This window comes from Gallinula chloropus (assembly GCF_964237585.1).
Source record: "Gallinula chloropus genome assembly, chromosome: 2".
NCBI classification, from domain to species: domain Eukaryota; kingdom Metazoa; phylum Chordata; class Aves; order Gruiformes; family Rallidae; genus Gallinula; species Gallinula chloropus.
Window position 1 is genome coordinate 142014890 of NC_140086.1, and position 16945 is coordinate 142031834.

The window sequence follows — 16945 nt, forward strand, 5'->3', positions numbered from 1 at the left end:
TTTTATAGAAGAAATTGTGACCCAAAGTAATCCTAACTCATTTCAGTAATATTATTCTGGAGGATTATACAGAATACTCGTATTTGCCTCTTGTCAGAGGTTGCTTTAAGCAGCTTTTTTCCTTTCACAGCTTTGTAATTGACTTTTTACTACTGATGCTGGCATAAAGAATAGTGCATCTAACCCATGCTGATCAAAAGTCAGGGAATATGAAATCAAGAAGAAAAAGCTTTTTGTTTAATTCTATTTGCAATGACAGTGAAATCATAATCCCCTTTTAAACAAGTTTATGAGTCTTTTATCCTTCATTTTACAGATGCTGAGTTTCTGCCTTCTACAAGTTCATCCCCATCCAGCATTATCCGCTATGGTAACAGTAGCTATTTGTTCATCCATACCAAAATGAAATGGGAGGATGCCCGAAAAAACTGCAAACGTGATCAATTTGACCTTTCCAGCATCTTGGACCCCTACAGTCATTCGTTCCTGTGGCTAAAGATATTAAAGTATGGGGTGCCTATGTGGATTGGTCTTAACAGTAATGTGGTAAGAACATCAAAGAACATGATGCTGCTTCTCTTGTGTGCACATCAGGAACTGAAAAATCATATTATCTCTCTTTACATTAACATATTAGTTTATAACTTGGTCCTAAATACTTTATGTGCGGTCAGATTTACAGGTAGGAATCCATCTTCTTCCATTATTCTAATTAAATTATATATTTTACACATGCTCTTCACACTTTTTCTATAATACTACAGAAGTTTACAGTGGAAAGTATTTATTCAAAATATAAATACCTAATTCTTAGAAATAGAATAAGGAGCTGTTGCTATGGCTCTTTCAATATTTTTGAGGATAGGTAGTCAAATGATTAATTAGTTTACTTAGTTTATTTTTGGTTTTCTCTCCTCTCCTCTTACATTTCTCTGATATTTTTGATACCTTCCAAATGTTAAAATACACCATCCTTTCTTCTTAGCACAGACACTTGTCCTGCATTCACTCCATTTGGCTTACATAAAAGAAGTACAAATGATTGAATGTAACACACCATTTCCTAAAAAACAAAAGATTCCTCCAACTTGGCAAACAGGATGATTCACTGAGTTCACCAGCTTTGGTGGAAAATGATGATGTTTTTAAATATACTTTATGTTAAAATAAAGTATATATTTCATTTCTTGAAATTTGGGAGGAAACAGCTTGTACAAAAATTACTCATCAGGCTCTCACTCTGCCAAATTATTTTAAAGGAAATTTTTATTACTCCCAAATTAACAGTTTTGCTAGGTTCAAAATTAATTCATTGTCATTTACCCTGCATTTCCTTCTGCTGAAAAGCGTTTGTTGCGCTGCTGTATTTCTCAACGAATATCTGGTTGTCACAATGTATATTTAAAAGTTTTGTGTTTATATCTGTTATTGATTTCTAAAAAGCCCAGCCTGCTAACACAAGGTGCTGCATAGATAGACATTTGACTGATGACAGATCAGTTAATGCTTAAAGTTTAATCATTCCTGTTGATTTGTTTTGTCCTTAGACCAATGGGCGTTATGAATGGATTGACAACTGGAGAATGAAGTATACCAAATGGGCTGAAGGGGAGCCAAAGCAGAAAATAGGCTGTGTCTATCTAGATGTTACTGGAGCCTGGAAGACAGGATCCTGCAATGAAAGTTACTTCTCTGTTTGCAAAAAACCTGATGGTAAGAACTCGAATCTAATCACTGCAATTACAATGAGTATCTCTTTAGAGTACATTGTGCTGGGTGGTCTGCTGACATACTTAGATGCTGGTTTTTAATTGATGAAATAATTAAAATTTACTTGGCTTGAATGGGGCTGCTTCAAAATTAAGGCAAACACATACTAAGAAACAGCTGAAGTAAGTGTGGATAGCCATCCTTTTACACCAATGGTGTTAGCTATATTTTGCAAAGCTTAGATTCATGTTACTGTGCTATATGCTCTGAGGGTGAGTAAGCACGCAAGACCAAACACTCAAAAATCAAAAGCTAATGAGTGTTAGGTAGAGGTATGGTGGTGAAGGGGGAAGAGCTGAACAATCAAGTCATAAGGTGTTTCAAGGAATGTTTACTTATAAAAGCTTTCCAGGTTTTCCTTTTATAATGAATAATAAACTTCAGGACACCTCCTTTTATGTTTTTGACCTGAAACTCCTGTTGCAATTATCAGATAATGCTTTCCACGTTCCATGATATTAGGTAGCAACCTGTGTTCCCAAGTTCATAGGGTCCTTAATTCAGCAAAGAAGTCAGGTGTGAAAATATGTTTGTGAGTAAAGAGTTGAGCTGAATTTAAGAATATGTTAAAAGACAAAAGTATGGTTGGATTCTTTGCTAAATTAGATTTCTTGAGTTTACAGTTGCAGTACTTTTTGTTCATAGATTTAGGATTTTTTCCCATTGTTATGTTGTAGTAAGCAGTGTAGATGATCAAGATAACATTTTTTTAAAGACCTCAGTGAAATTAGCAACGTTTGGTTGTAATAATCTGTGTATAAGAAGCTGTTTTGTTAAATTTTGTGCTTTCTTTCTTTTTTATTTATTTTTAAACAGTTCAAGCTCCTACTGAGCCCCCTCAGCTTCCAGGAAAGTGCCCTGAATCAGAAGGACACAAATCTTGGATCCCTTTCCGAGGTCATTGCTACTATGTTGAATCATCAGCTACAAGAAACTGGGCCCAAGCATCTTTAGAATGTCTTCGACTAGGTAAGTATCAAAATGTACAGGTTTCTGATTTGTTTTTTCCCTCTGTGGAAAGCTGACCATGTGCTATGCATTTTTGTGATTTCAGGGATAGTCCAAGTGTTGGTCAAGACAGTTGCATCCAATTACTGCTTTAATTTGGGAGGAGATGGAAAATAGCTATCTGCCAGTGGCACATACTGCCTTCCTTGTGTGTAGGACCAGGCATTAGAGAAACTGTGTGGCCTGTAGGGATCACAAAAGTGGAAACTCTGACTTTGCTAAGACACAGTAGTCATTAATCTTCTTTTAATGACGTTTTATATATTTTCCATTCCTGATTTAATTGGTTCTTTCATTATTGCATTACTGCAGTTTTATGCCACTGACATAAAAGTTACAGCTCTCTAGGCTGGATAATTTATTAGTTACGTAGGGTTGTTGTGTCACTTCATTCTTGCAACTTTTTTCTCTGGGAAAGTGGTGTAAGATTCATTATGCCAAACTTCATGTCTATAGCACTGGTGTTTATGCCGTTGGTGGCAATGCAACGTAGGTGCCTTATCTCACATGGGAGCATGCAGAGCTCTTGTTCATGCTGTCAGTAGACTTGAATACAGCTTCATCTTCACTAGAAGTATATATTGACATTTGTTCACATGAATTGCACCCTAAACTCCACTGACCGGGTCAATTAGGTCTCCACTGATAATAAACCTACCAGTGAAATACATGTCAAATATAGAAACCTAGACCCCATGTGGTGGTTTGACCCTGGCTGAAGGCCAGATGCCCACCAAAGCTGCTCTACCTCTCCCTTTTTCAGAGGGACAGGGGAGAAAATATATACTGAGAGGCTCAGGAGTTGAGATAAGGAGAGGGAGAGATCATTCTGCCAGTGCCTCACCACCCTCATAGAGAAGATAATTTTTCCTAATATCTAATTAATCAAAATCTACCCTCCTTTGGTTTAAGGCCTTCTGGATGTGCAGTGAAGCTTTTTATCACACAACCTAACAGTAACCAAACATCTGATACCACTCAGCAAAAGAGGAACAATTACAAAAACATAAAGACTACATTGAAAAAAAAGGAACATTCCATGTTGTCTTACAATCTGCTGTCCCTGCTCACACTCTGAGTTTTGTTTGCTGTTGGTAACTTTCCAATTATATCTTACCCATAGTAGAATTCTGAACTATAGTAGAATTATCAGTATCTCCGTAGTGATTCAAATTACTTTTATATTTTCATTCTTTGTAACTGTACCTTCCTTAGCTGAGAAAAAAATACCTTCAAAAAATTCAACAGCCAAATCAAAGCAGTCAAGTGTCAAACACAGCTGTTGCCCCATACCTATTTACTGGATTCCTGCCCCACACTAATGAGGACTGAAGATAAGAACTGTTCCCACACTAATGAGAACTGACCTGGTTAGTGAGTTACACCGAAGACTGTTCATCAGAATATCAGCAAAGTCTGGTCATACGAGTTGTACAAAGGCTCAGAAAACATTTGATAATTAATATGCAAAGTTATATGGTGTACAGATTGAAGTTAAACATACTTATTACCTAAAAATTTTATTTAGAGTGGGGTTTTTTGTTGGGGTTTTTTTTTTTTGTTTTTGTTGTTTTTTTGATAGTAACAGATCAGTAGAAATTTAGTCTCCATACCATATTGGCCAGTTGTATTTTGCCTGGAGTTTTCAGTTATGTTGCTGTTTCCCAATGGATGATTAAACAAACAAAACGCTACTGTGTTGTCATGGAAATGATAAGAAATACATCAGCAGCAGTGCTCAAGTCTTTCATGCAATATTACCCAAAGTTGGTATCGGTTGTGAACTTCAAAATTTTTTTGGAATTTGCAACAGGTAATCAGTACAAAAACAAGACTGTCATTTGACAGTACAATGAGAATGCTTTCCACTGTAAACTTATGTCTCTAAGAGATTTCTTTGTTTTCTTTGGGTCTTCCAGGTGCCTCTCTGGTATCAGTTGAAGACTCAGTTGAAGCCAACTTTTTGGCATACACCATTGAACCACTCGAAGGGAAAACATCAACTTTTTGGACAGGAATGTACAGAAATGTGGATGGTAATTTCTTTAATTTTGACAACTTTTTGTTAGGTGAATAATTGTCACAAGCTGTTTGATTTGCATGTTGAAAATGTGACACTATACTTCTGTAATATGTAAAAAGTGAAATTAGGAAAGGTAGTATATTATAATAGAGGAAGCTGTGCAATTTTAATCAAGGAATAACTAGTAACATTTAGGAGAAAGACCAAGCACAGAAATAGCACCTTAAAGCAAGAAAAGTGATTCACATCATAGTAGCTCACAAAGGTGCGAATAGCAGTGTATGGACAGGACCATGCTGGAATTGAGATGAAGTTGAATCACTCTTCTCAGTTGTGGAGAGGCCCTGAGTTGATGTGCTTGCAGTTAAGATACTCCAATTTTTGAGCTAGAGAATAGTGCAGCTAATGTTACCTCTAGCCTTCAGGATCACTGTATGGGAATGACCAGTCACCCATCTTTAGTTACAGTTGGCCATCACAACAGCTTCACTATGAAGCTGGAATTGTTTTTCTCTTTGAAATTGTGTATCACAAGTTTTTCTGTTTTCTCCCTCACTGTGAGGAAGATAAGGTAAGACAGAAGAGGAAACATGATGCTTTAATGAAATCTTAAATTTGCTGATTGTTGTTTTATCTTTAATACAGTTAGTATTCAGTTAAATAGGTATTTCTGTCTTTATGATAGACTCAAAAGTTACTTAAGTCTTATGCTGTTCAGACTAAAATCTTCAGTATAACAATGTCAGAGGCAGGACAGCAGAATGGTTTGGGTGAGTTGGGGTGTGGTTTTCGTGACTTTTGAAGGTGTGGGGTTTTTTTTGCAACTGTATGCTCAACCACTTTGATGACAAGACAGGTTGGAAGGTGACACATATTCAATTACATTACTTGGATCTTAATCAGGAAACTGGAAAGTTTTCAGTAGAAGAGGAAGGAATTTAAACAGAGTATTGATTTTTAAGCGTAACACACTAACGAAAGCTGGTTTTCTCATGGTTGTCACGTGAAGTGTTTTCTAAAGTGGTTCTATAGCAGGTGCAGAACAATACAGTTCTTACAGTGATCATAAACAGAAGAGGTACTTCAGCAAGTGCATGTCATTGTATTCCTAGATAGTGATTAAAGTGATTTCAGCATAACTGCATGACTAAATTTTGTGTCTTTGTAAAAATGATTGTATCCACATGCCATGCCCTGACACAAAGGGGGGAAGGTATTTATATATTTTCATATATACACACACACATATATACATATATAGGCAAAATATAAAGAAACCTACAAGAAAACAAAACATAGTTTTAATGCTGAGATGAAGAATTTGCTTGAGTGCAACTTGAGTCACAAGGGGCACATTTATTCTAAATAAATAACACTATTAAAAGAAAGAGAGAAAAAAAGGAACAGGAAGGAAGAGACAGAAAGTCCCAGCATAGTTGAACAACAATGATCACAAGATTTTTGAAGTAAAAAGAATTGTGCCTGTAAAGTCGCTGGGAAAAAGCAGAAACTGAAAAACAAACAGAAGAAAATTGGACTTAGAAGGACTTCAGTGGGCCCTTTGAAAAGGGTAGTACAAAACCTCCCTACAAATTACTGAAATAAAGGGCATTCTGTTGAAGATAAAATATCTGTTCACATCAGTAATTTCTATAAGGTGAATATATAATTGACACTTCACCATTCCAATAAATTGTGGGACATAATTTATTAAACTTTCCTGCCTTTGCAACATCATAAACCAGATTGGGCTGCCGTTTTCCAAAAATTGATGTTGTATCATTTGCATAAAAACTTAAGGGCAATGTGATGTGTCAGACCAAAAATCTAAATAGTCTAGTGTCCTGTCTCCAAGAGTGGCCACAATTAGATACGACAGGTAGGCAATAAATGCGTAGCAGGTGTCAAGATGGAAATGAATACTGTCTTGTTTTTCCATATTCGATGTTTTTTCAATTAGGAGAATGGCTGTGGTTAGACAACACTGCAGTGAATTTTGTCAACTGGAATGTAGGAGAACCTTCCCCTCAACAAAATGAGCACTGCGTGGAAATGTATGCAAACTCTGGGTACTGGAATAATATCTATTGCTCTTCCTACAAAGGCTATGTTTGTAAAAAGCCAAAAAGTAAGTGCTACATTTATGAATCTGTTTTATGTGTGGAGTATGCCTCTTGTGTGCTAGTATTAGTAGATGGCCATCACACAGTGCATTTTAGCTGGGTGTTTTGAGGTTTTAGAAATGCCAAGGGATACATGTTTCATGCCAACAAAAGGAAAGAATAACTCTTGACAGAAAATAGAAGACCAGTGCTCCAGTTCCTTCAGAATTAAAAAGACTCACTCTGTTCCTATCTATGCTGTACCTAGTGGATACACTTAGCAAATTTCCCTGTTCTGTATTGATAATTGTTGAGTAATCTCAAAATTAGTACCGTGCTTCATACACACAAATTTGTCTCATCTATTTGCACATACATTCCCTAGGTTATCCCCTCTGCTCAGCCCGGGGAATACTCTTTGCTTATTTCCCTCTAGCAGTCTCATGTGCAGGCATTGCTTAAACATGAAGTAATATTTCTGTGAACTGAGTACTTATGAATTAATGAACAGTTTTGAACCTCGTGTCTCTGTGTTCTCTGTTTTTGAGAAGATGGAATAAAGCAAGGCACGTAGCATAGTCTGAATGTGCTAAGCTAGAAGTGTCCTGAAATAATTGAATGTGCAGATTTGACAGTAAGGACATCTACTGTATATGTGTTCCAAAAAGTCATCATAATCATTTCCTCTGGCATGTATTGCAATCTTCCAGCCTGTATTGCAATATCAAAATCTCTTACTAATACTTACTGAGAAGAGTGAAATGCATGTAGTAGCTGAAATATGCCCACTTCCTCTGCAAGAGTGGAAATGAGAGAAATTCTGCTACCCTTTCTATAAATTTGCTCACGTGCAAAATTTTTCTTACTTATTCAGATGGTTGTAACGATGACTGTATCTTCTCCAGGAAATACTGCAGAACTATCAGATGTTACTGTCCGTTCAGAGTTTACTTACCTGGCTTTTTACATTGTGACTGACAAACAAAAAGGCACTTGATTTTCATTCTCTATCCAAAATTGTCACAGATTTAGGTAACAAGCATTAAAATGAATGGTGAGCCATCCTTTTTGGCCATTCAACTCTCTTGTTCTGGGACTGGCATTCATCTGTTTCAATACTGAGCTGTTTCAATACTGAGCTGAAGTAGATGGCAGACAGTTCAGGATTAGCTTCAGGCAGTCTAGCCTCCTGAGCAGGAAAGCCATGGAGTCACCCAAATGCCACTGTTGGCATAAGGACTATGTAGTTGCTCACTCAGGAACAGGACACAGTTGAGTCTTACAGTGTTGTAGAAATGTAGCTTGGCTCAGCACTGTCCTGCAAAGTTGTGATAATGCTCTATTTGCAGAATTTAAAAAAACATGTGTTAAATAGCTATAGGCTAATAAATGGTGTTAGAAGAATGATTATACCGAGTTGTCCTTACAATGGCTTGTTATGGTTGCTGTTTTCTAGAGACTGGAAATGCAGAACTGCAACTGAAGCCCTCCTCTAGAATAGATGCTATTTTCTGTTCCCTTTATTGAAGTAATTTTTACCATAGTAATTTGAAATTCTGTAGTGGGCCCATTCCATATATAAACTAACTTTGTCAGTAGAAAGATACTTTAAAGATCAGTTCAGCTAGGTTCTAGGTCAGTGTGCTGCAAATAGACACTAGGTATATTATGTTCATGGTATCTAAGTCTCACTTTTGAGGGATAGCAGGTCCATATCCCTAAATATACTGCTTCCTTAATATGTAGGTAGGTTTAGCATGTAGTCATCTCATACTAAAACCCAACAGAGATGTTGGGTTTTGCCCAAGACCATGTCAAGATGGGTTTTGAGTATTTCCAAGGATGAAAACTCCACAACCTCCTTGGGAAACTTGTGTGAGTGCTCAGTCACCCTCACAGTGAAAAATGTGTTTCCTGATTTTCAGAGGGAACCTCCTGGGGTTTATGGTGTGACCATTGCCTCTGGCACCACTAAGAAGAACCTGGATCTGTCATCTTTATGCCATGCTTTCAGACACTCATGTGCACTGATAAGATCCCCCATGAACTTCCTCTTCTAGGCTAAACAGTTCCAGCTCTTTCAGCCTCTCCTTACGTACGAGATGGTCCAGTCCCTTCATCATGTTAGTGACCAATTACTGAGTTCCCTCCAGTAGCTTTTTCTCTCTCCCTTGTTCTGGGAATCCATGGCTGGACACAATACATAATGCAGGAAACATTCAATGCCTCCAGAAACCACTTCAAAACAGTGCAAGTACAGGAAGCTCCAAGTTTCCTTGTTTTCCATAGATTTGCATGCTGCTGTAGTGCAGACAAGTAGCAAAATACTTTTTTTATTGTAAACAGCATTAATAGATGCTTTTCATGATACAAATTCTTGGGAGCATCTAAATAATCATGCTTTGGTTTACTCTGAAGAGCTAAAAATAGAGTAATTGTCTCTAAATGTAAAACTAGCTGGGTTTACAGATGCTCCAGCAGAGTTCTGGCGAATCTTTGGAAGTAAAAATTGTTGGATTATTAATGAAATCACCCAATGTGAGTAGGGTGATTGATAAAACAACTTGATTTCCTGGGCTCCTCATTTTCAGGATGAAACATGTTGCATTAATTCAAGATTTAGTTGTAGATTGATTTTATGTCCACATGGCCAAATATTGATTTTTATCTTCAATGATGGCCTGATTTTCCCAGCAAGCCAGATTTTGTGATCCACTTATTAAATTTTAAATGAGTTACAAACACTTTAGTATGATGTGATATATACTAAGACACTTTGGAGTTCATGAGTGATTTCATTCATGTAGGTAGGCCATTAAAGTCTCCTGGCAAACCAACTTTATTACACTTGCTGTATTTATCCAGAATAAGCACTGCAAGAATTTGTAATTATATTGATAATTACGTTTGAGCATCTCTGTCCTGAAGATGCTGTATAGATTTGCTTGTCAGGATCTGTCTCCATGGAGCACTTTGATGTTCCTTTTCCGCTGGTATAGATACCTATGTTTGAGACCATAGTATGATAGTTCACTGTGCTATGCCTTTTGATAGGTATATATAGCTTTGTATGGACTAAACCAAGGTGTTTTCAGTATTTAGTGGTATTTATTACCATATATTTTTCTGTATTTTCAATATGTTCCAAATAATGTAACATAGAAATAAGCAGCAGAATAATATAATAACATAATTATTTGTCATTGTTTTAAAATGCCAGCAACTGAAATGCCACCAGCAGCAGAGGTGCCAACAGCTGAAATGCCTACAAAGGGTAGGAATATTTTCTTTTAATTAGAAAAAAAGTAGTCCCATGGAAGATCATAAGCAAACATATAATCTTCTATGTCTCTCATATTTTCTGATATACCTGAGTACCATATGTGTTTACCAGGAGCATACTATTTCCTAATAGAATCCAATATCCTCCATTCATTGTCTAAATTGAGATTTAAAATAATAATAATAATAATTTATTAATATTATGCTAGCATACAATGCTAGCATTTTGCAATCAACTAATTTGATCTTGTTAGCTTTGTCTCACATTATCTTGAAACAAATGGGATACTTTTGATTAAAATATTATGCTTTCTAAAGATATTGTTTCTAGTAATCAGGTAAAAAGTGTGAGAAATCTTCCTAATTTCTTTGTGTCTGTTTTCAGCAATGACAAAGGATGAGAAGAGTCCTACTCTGAAGCATGGTAAAACAGGAATTGTAGTTGTTGTTGTCATCGTCATCCTAGTTGGAAGTGGCCTTGCAGGCTTTCACTTTTACAAAAGAAGGAAGAATCGATTGTCAACAAATGACAGCTTTGAGAACAATTTGTATTTTAATAGTGATGTAGCTCCTGGAACTAGTGACACAAAGGATCTTGTGACCAACATAGAACGGAATGAACATGCGACACTGTAATGTAATAAAATGAAATGTAATGTAATATGTAATGTAAAATGTAATGTAATAAAATAAAATGTGCCTTGTTTTAATAAAATTATGCAATTAGAATTAAGCCAAAGCTATTTTCTCATGTGCAAATACTGTAGTTGCCAGTTTCAGTGGGTGTGCAATGTTATATACAACATTTACTTTCATTTATAGCCATTGTATAATGTGTCCGACTTCATATCTCATGATCTGATGGCCCACACTGATGAGTGTGGGTCTTAAGAAAAGAGATAATATTAACTAATTGTCAAATTGAACAAGAGAAATGGGTGCAATAAAGGAAGTATAGTGCAGATAGATGCACTTGAGAAGGCTTCCCAGATTTGAACTTTCTGCACCAGATTTATTTCAAACCATGCTAATGCACAGATCTTCCAAGCCACTCAGCCAACGTATCTCTTGTTCTACTGTCTTTCAAGTATTCCTAGGAACTTAGCTGCAGTTGCAGACTGTATTGAGGTGCATTCTCTTTCAATCATGTGGGGAAAAAGTCCTTTTATGATAATTTCAGTTCCCACAATTTCACACAAGACAGAGAACTGAGTGTATAGTTTCTGTTGTTTATGTATTCGAGGATTTAATCAGGCAAAATCTGGGGGCAGGCCTCTGGAATGGTAGAGTGAGGTTGGGGTTAATTGCCAGCATCCTGGGTTTGTCTGGGAGAAGAGATGAAGGCCATGGCAAACTTTCCTTCTTATCAGAACAGGGCATAAAATTTCTTTCTTATCCTACTGAGGAGAAGGAGGAACACTCCCTGTACATGTTCTCAAGGATTGCAGGAGCACTGCTTAGCTGTTAGGGTGATCACACATTGACACTGCTCTCCTGCAGCCTCTCAAGAAGTAGCATAGGTTTGTGCATGTGTGCTGGAGGTCAAGAAAAATTTAGTGTATTTGCTATTACTGATTTTAGTTCCTTTCAAAAATGGCTAGGTGGGTTACCCTATATGGAAATCTTAGATTCCTCAACATGGCGTTTATATTCCTAATTTTTGTAAATCTTGTAAAATGTAAACCATGCATGATTCCTCACTTGCTTACAAAGGTTTGCAAGGTTCTGGTTTCAGAGTTTGTTCCGTGAAATAAAGAATAACTAGCTTTGATTTTTTAACATCGTTTTTCATTTTATACTTTTGTCTGTATAAGCCTCTGTAACAGGGTAAAGTTAAAAAGGAGATGATACAACCATGAAGACATTCCATCCAGAGTGGCAAGCAAATAATATACTGAGCATTTTTTCCTGAATCTGTCCAGGGATTGTCTGCTTAAAACGAAGACAAAAATGTCAGCTGAATGATACAGTAAAAATCTTGAATTACATGTGCATATAGGTAAAATGGGGAAATTTGTCCGGGAACTCTTTTCCTCCTCTGGCTCTGCTGCCCTTCTCTCACTTTTTCCTTGCTTCTGTTCCTACTGTGTTTCCATTTTTAATGCACAGTGGTTTGAGCATGTCTGTTCAAGGAGCAGTGCTTCGAGTGGCTCAGCATGCCACCTGATGTGTCTCACGTGCCAGAAGCCTCTTGACTGACTGATTTACGATGCTAAGGGGGACATCGCTTCAATTCTGTGGAGAAGGGATGCCAACTAGAAAGGTATGTGAAAGGGGCCGTGAAAGGTTGCAGGACCCTGCCTGGAATCCTGGCCTCGCTGCACTCACTGCAGTGCGGTGCAAATAACTAATAGGTGCAGTCTCTACCCAAAAGTTCAGTCCGGTTCTGTGGCCCTGCGCAATCTTAAGGCAGTATCTGCACACCGAGTGATTCTTCCAGATAACATTTTATCACATGGATATATGCAAAATGTACAATCAGGAACAAAATAAAGATTCTCTCCTTTGTGGTCCTATGCCAAACAGGTACATCAGGTTTTCTGGTTTTGTGGGTTTCGTTTTCCTCCCCCCGCCTCCCATCCCTGCCAGCTAGTACCTTTCAATGATGGCAACTGTCTGAATATGGAGTTGCATCCCAGGTTTGTAACACTGTCGTTCCTTTGTCATGCTTGTGACAAAACTGATCATACAATTTCAGGAAAAAATTGAGAGTGTAGTTTCTGAACTGATACTCTCTTTCCACATGCTTGTGTTATTTCCATCTTCCCTGAACTGAGGTGTTGTGTAATATTTTTACCAAAGAGACTTTGGTGCTCTGGTGTTATGTCCTCTTTTCCTGCTGCTAAACTGCACTGTTCCTGACTAGTGATTGACTACATCAAAAAAGTTTCAAAGATTGGACCAGGGAAATTATCCATGTTGCTTGATTTGACTGAAAAAAAATCTAGTGTGTCTTCTGGAAGTGGTTCATAATCTAATAGATGGGATATAATTTGTTGCCTGATGTATTATGATCCACCACCAATTCTTTCAGCCACTCTGTACCACTGGCTGGCTTTCCTGTTGGGATGGGTCAGTTGCCTTAGAACTGCCCTGTGGCTCTCGTCATCTCTTATTTTTTCTCCTGAGTAGAGGAGACCTTGGGGAAGCTCTCAGGCTGTGTGTTGTTCAAATACACATTCACAGAGGAATTGGGATCTTGCTTTTCTGAATTTTTTTGCTGTGAAAACAAGGAAAATAATTTCTTGATAAAAAAAAACCCTTTACTTTTCTACCCATCACTTGTGTTTCATCTTGTTCAACTGATCACTAATAATTCATATCCATAATTCTCAGATTCTGACAACATTTTGCATGTTTGATCTCTGCGGTTTAGATAAATGGAAGAAAATGGAAGAAGAAGAGTTGATTGTGTAGCATGAAAATACAGCATGAAAGCGCCTTATGTTGCTCTTTCAGTATGCTTTGAGCCTGCCTAGAGAAATGGAAAGGTTGTTCATACTCTGGGTTGTTTTTTAGGCTTGGATGTTTCTACCAACATTTAGAGCGTGTCTTTTTTTTATTTTTTATTTTTAAACAGTTTTCAGATTGAAGCTGCTAATATGTTACATGTTGAAATCTGATATCAAACGAATAGCAGAGTACTTCCTTTTGGTTTTTAATACTAGTGTTCTTGAAAATGAATTATTTAACTTCCATAGAGAAACCTCTGCTTGAAACTGGAGGGACTCATGCATTTCTGTGGACAGCTGGGGAATGACTTGAAGGCAATATTTGACAGCGTGTAAAGGTTTGTCTCTTTGCCCGCTGTTACGTTTCTTGACAGACTTGCACTTAGTTTTCATTTCCTCTTTTCTCCAGAAGAGCTCAGACTTCAGAGAAAAGGTGGTGAATCTGCATGCTGTGAGTGTAACTTCCTGCCTGGGAGCAGAGATTATCTAAAGAACAATGCTGACTCGATACAAAACCCAGCAGCGTTTCTTCCTCACCGCTTCTAAAATTTCAGGCTGGGCCTTGCCAAGTGGAAGATGCTGGGGTCCATCTTTGCAATCTCCTCAGTTTCTTTCCCACTTTGTGGTCTGTGAAAGGGTCTGCTCGAACAAACATAAAACCACCGAGGTGAAGCTGACCTTACTATGTTTTGCCCTCTTTCAGCCTTCCTCAGCAGATCATTGACAACAGTCCTTCACTAAACACCAGTCTTTCTTCAGAAAGGAGCTAGGTTTGTGGGTTTTCTCCTTGTTCAAAGTGTACTTGTTGCCACCCATTAGCTTTGGAGATGCTGAGACATTGTATAGGGCAGAACCACAAGGCATTACTTTTTTCCTGCCTAAATAGTAACTAAGAGTATCTTTTGCATCCCCACATCTGGATTTCCTAAGCAAGGGAAGTGGGAAGCAGAGGTCACAGAATGGAGTATTGCCATGTTGGGGCATACCAGAATGCTTTACTCCAGCCTCAGTGCAGCCATCTTTGCATATGAATCATAATTCACTGAGCCTCTGCACCTTTGGTGAGACAGCCCTTTCTTTTCTGCCCACTTCTCTGGGATCTCAGTATCCTTCTCAGGCTCCCATTCTTCCCATCCTTTGGTCCAGCTGTACCTTTCAGATGGCCTTTAGGTCCCACTCTCTCACTGTTGTAATTCTTTTTCTTCCTTAATTCCTTGTGTACCTCTGTGTACCTTTTTCGACCCAGTGAGTTTTCCGGTTGCATCTGAGTCAGAACAGTAGAAGCAGGATCCCACATCTTCATGTAGGTATCTAGGGTTTTCATTGTCTTCAATAGCAGCAGTTTTCAGGGAAAGACTTGATGCAAATACGATATTGGGAAAGTTATTCCAAACCAGCCTCTCCTGAACACATGGGAACTGGGTGTTTTTAGAGGCCATATGCAGAAAGGGATGCAAACCTTCCTTGGGAGTGTGTTTTGTCTTCCCTACCCTGTATGTGCTTCCAATTCTTTTACCTATCACACGGGAGACAGATTTTTCAAAGTGAAAATCAGAATTTTGTCAGAACACTTGAAGAGTGTCAACGAGTGGGATGAAAAATATGGCAATATTCCTTAACAGTTTATATTTTGTCTCTAGCAATAATTGAAAATCCACCATTTTCCAGCTACAGCTTGTCTTTTTCCCAGAATTATGTGTTTCTTTTCAGAATTTCTTCAGCTTTAATGGTCAGTTTGGGTACACTGCTGCTGCATATAGGTAGGAATAGAGGAAAAGAAGGGAGAGGTGCCTCCTAAAGAACACAGGTCCCATTTTCTACAGCTTTTCTCCTTTCCATGGAACTGCAGACATGGGAAAATCCTGTTTTTCTCTGTTTTCTAGGTCATAGTTGCTTGATTTGTATGGCATCCCAGTGCATTTTTCAGAGTACTGCATTTCACTCTGGCATTTTTCATCTTTTATTGACATAGGCAAGTCTTCCTCTTCTTTTTTACCTTTTTTCCCTTTGTTTCCAGTAAAAAGACATTCATGACAGCTTCTTCATAAAGATAATCATCCTGAATTGTAAGGTGTATTTCTGAAAATTCTCACTAAAGTATTACCCCATAGATCTAATATTTCTATGGAAGAGAGAATTTATATGTTAGAGAAACTAGCTTAGAAAGGAAGGTTTGCTCATCAATGAATTATTTCAAAATTACTCATGTGACATGATACAGTTCCTTATTTGCAACTCAGAACTTCCTTGTATCTATTGGGTCTTAAAAACCGAAAAGTGCAGAAGGGTTTTCTTGCAAGAAATCTCACAGATTTGGTCTTCAGCATCAGTTACAGGTGAAAAGGAGAAGAGACAAAATTTTGATCATGGCTGTCTACCTGCTCCTGATTTTTCTCTTTTCCTTTAGTACATCTCTTCAAATGTTTGGTAAGTATTTTTTTTTCTTTTTTTCTTTTTTTTTTTTTTTCTCTTTTCTCTGCTGAGTATGGAGGTTTGCAAGTTCTTTCACGTGCTTTCCTGATGTCCTCCTCGGTAGACAGTGAATTTAGATCTAGTCACAGCATGTGATTTGAAACAATTTTATTCACCTTATAAATTTGGCAGGGACTGTATAAGCATTCTTTTTCCTTAGCCCAATTTTCAGGGTGGTGTGTGAGTGAAAAAAACCTGCCAGCAGATGTGGGCACAAACTTGGCAGTCCTGGTTCTTGAAAATCAGCCATCTGAATGCAGACAAAAGTCAATCTGAAAGTAGTTGATTGGAGATTAGAACAGCTCAGCATGCACAGAACCACTGGCTGACACGTGCTTTGAGTTTCTTAGCTTAGAAAGAATATGGCATACTGATCATGGCATATTGGAAGCCTTTCTGAGCTGACTGCTTTACAAAGGACCTTAAAAGTTTCTGTCTGTTAGATTTCAGACACTGATGCTCTGTCTGCAGCCTTTTCCCACAGGAAGGTCCCAGTTAGAAAACTATGGGAACGCAGTTCTATTGCTTGAATACCAAAAGGGATGATCTAATCCATCACAGGAAAATGTCTTCAGTGCATGCTTTTGGGCAAGAGCAAGCTTCCTCTATCCCATCCTCTGCTAACCTTCTCAAGAACCACTATAGCAGGAGACCTGTCCCAGAGAAAATGCCATCTGGCTTGTTCAGGTCTGCAGCCATGTAAAGAAACATAACTGGAGGCTGTTTGATCTCCCCTGGAAGGTCTGGGAAGGGAGGGGTTTATGAAGCCCAGTTTAACTATTACACCTCTGGCAAAAATCCTTGGGTGGCAGTAAAGCGCAATGGCACAGCAGAGA

The 16945-nt window shown here is 37.9% G+C and overlaps 2 protein-coding genes across 2 annotated transcripts in view; both read left to right on the top strand.

Moving 5' to 3' along the window:
• Positions 1 to 10912, top strand: part of LOC311188922 (macrophage mannose receptor 1-like) — a 54905-nt gene extending 43993 nt beyond the window's left edge. Inside the window, exons 24-30 of the mRNA XM_084260473.1 lie at positions 317 to 546; positions 1548 to 1713; positions 2587 to 2739; positions 4698 to 4814; positions 6762 to 6929; positions 10124 to 10177; positions 10571 to 10912. Of these exons, the coding sequence (XP_084116599.1) occupies positions 317 to 546; positions 1548 to 1713; positions 2587 to 2739; positions 4698 to 4814; positions 6762 to 6929; positions 10124 to 10177; positions 10571 to 10821 (1139 nt within the window). The 3' untranslated portion in view covers positions 10822 to 10912. The remainder of the gene's footprint in view (positions 1 to 316; positions 547 to 1547; positions 1714 to 2586; positions 2740 to 4697; positions 4815 to 6761; positions 6930 to 10123; positions 10178 to 10570) is intronic.
• A 4995-nt stretch (positions 10913 to 15907) lies between these two features.
• LOC311188923 (macrophage mannose receptor 1-like) overlaps positions 15908 to 16945 on the top strand; it is a gene marked incomplete at its 3' end in the record, with an annotated part of 30111 nt that continues 29073 nt past the window's right edge. The window contains exon 1 of the mRNA XM_084260474.1: positions 15908 to 16064. Within this exon, the coding sequence (XP_084116600.1) occupies positions 16004 to 16064 (61 nt within the window). The 5' untranslated portion in view covers positions 15908 to 16003. The remainder of the gene's footprint in view (positions 16065 to 16945) is intronic.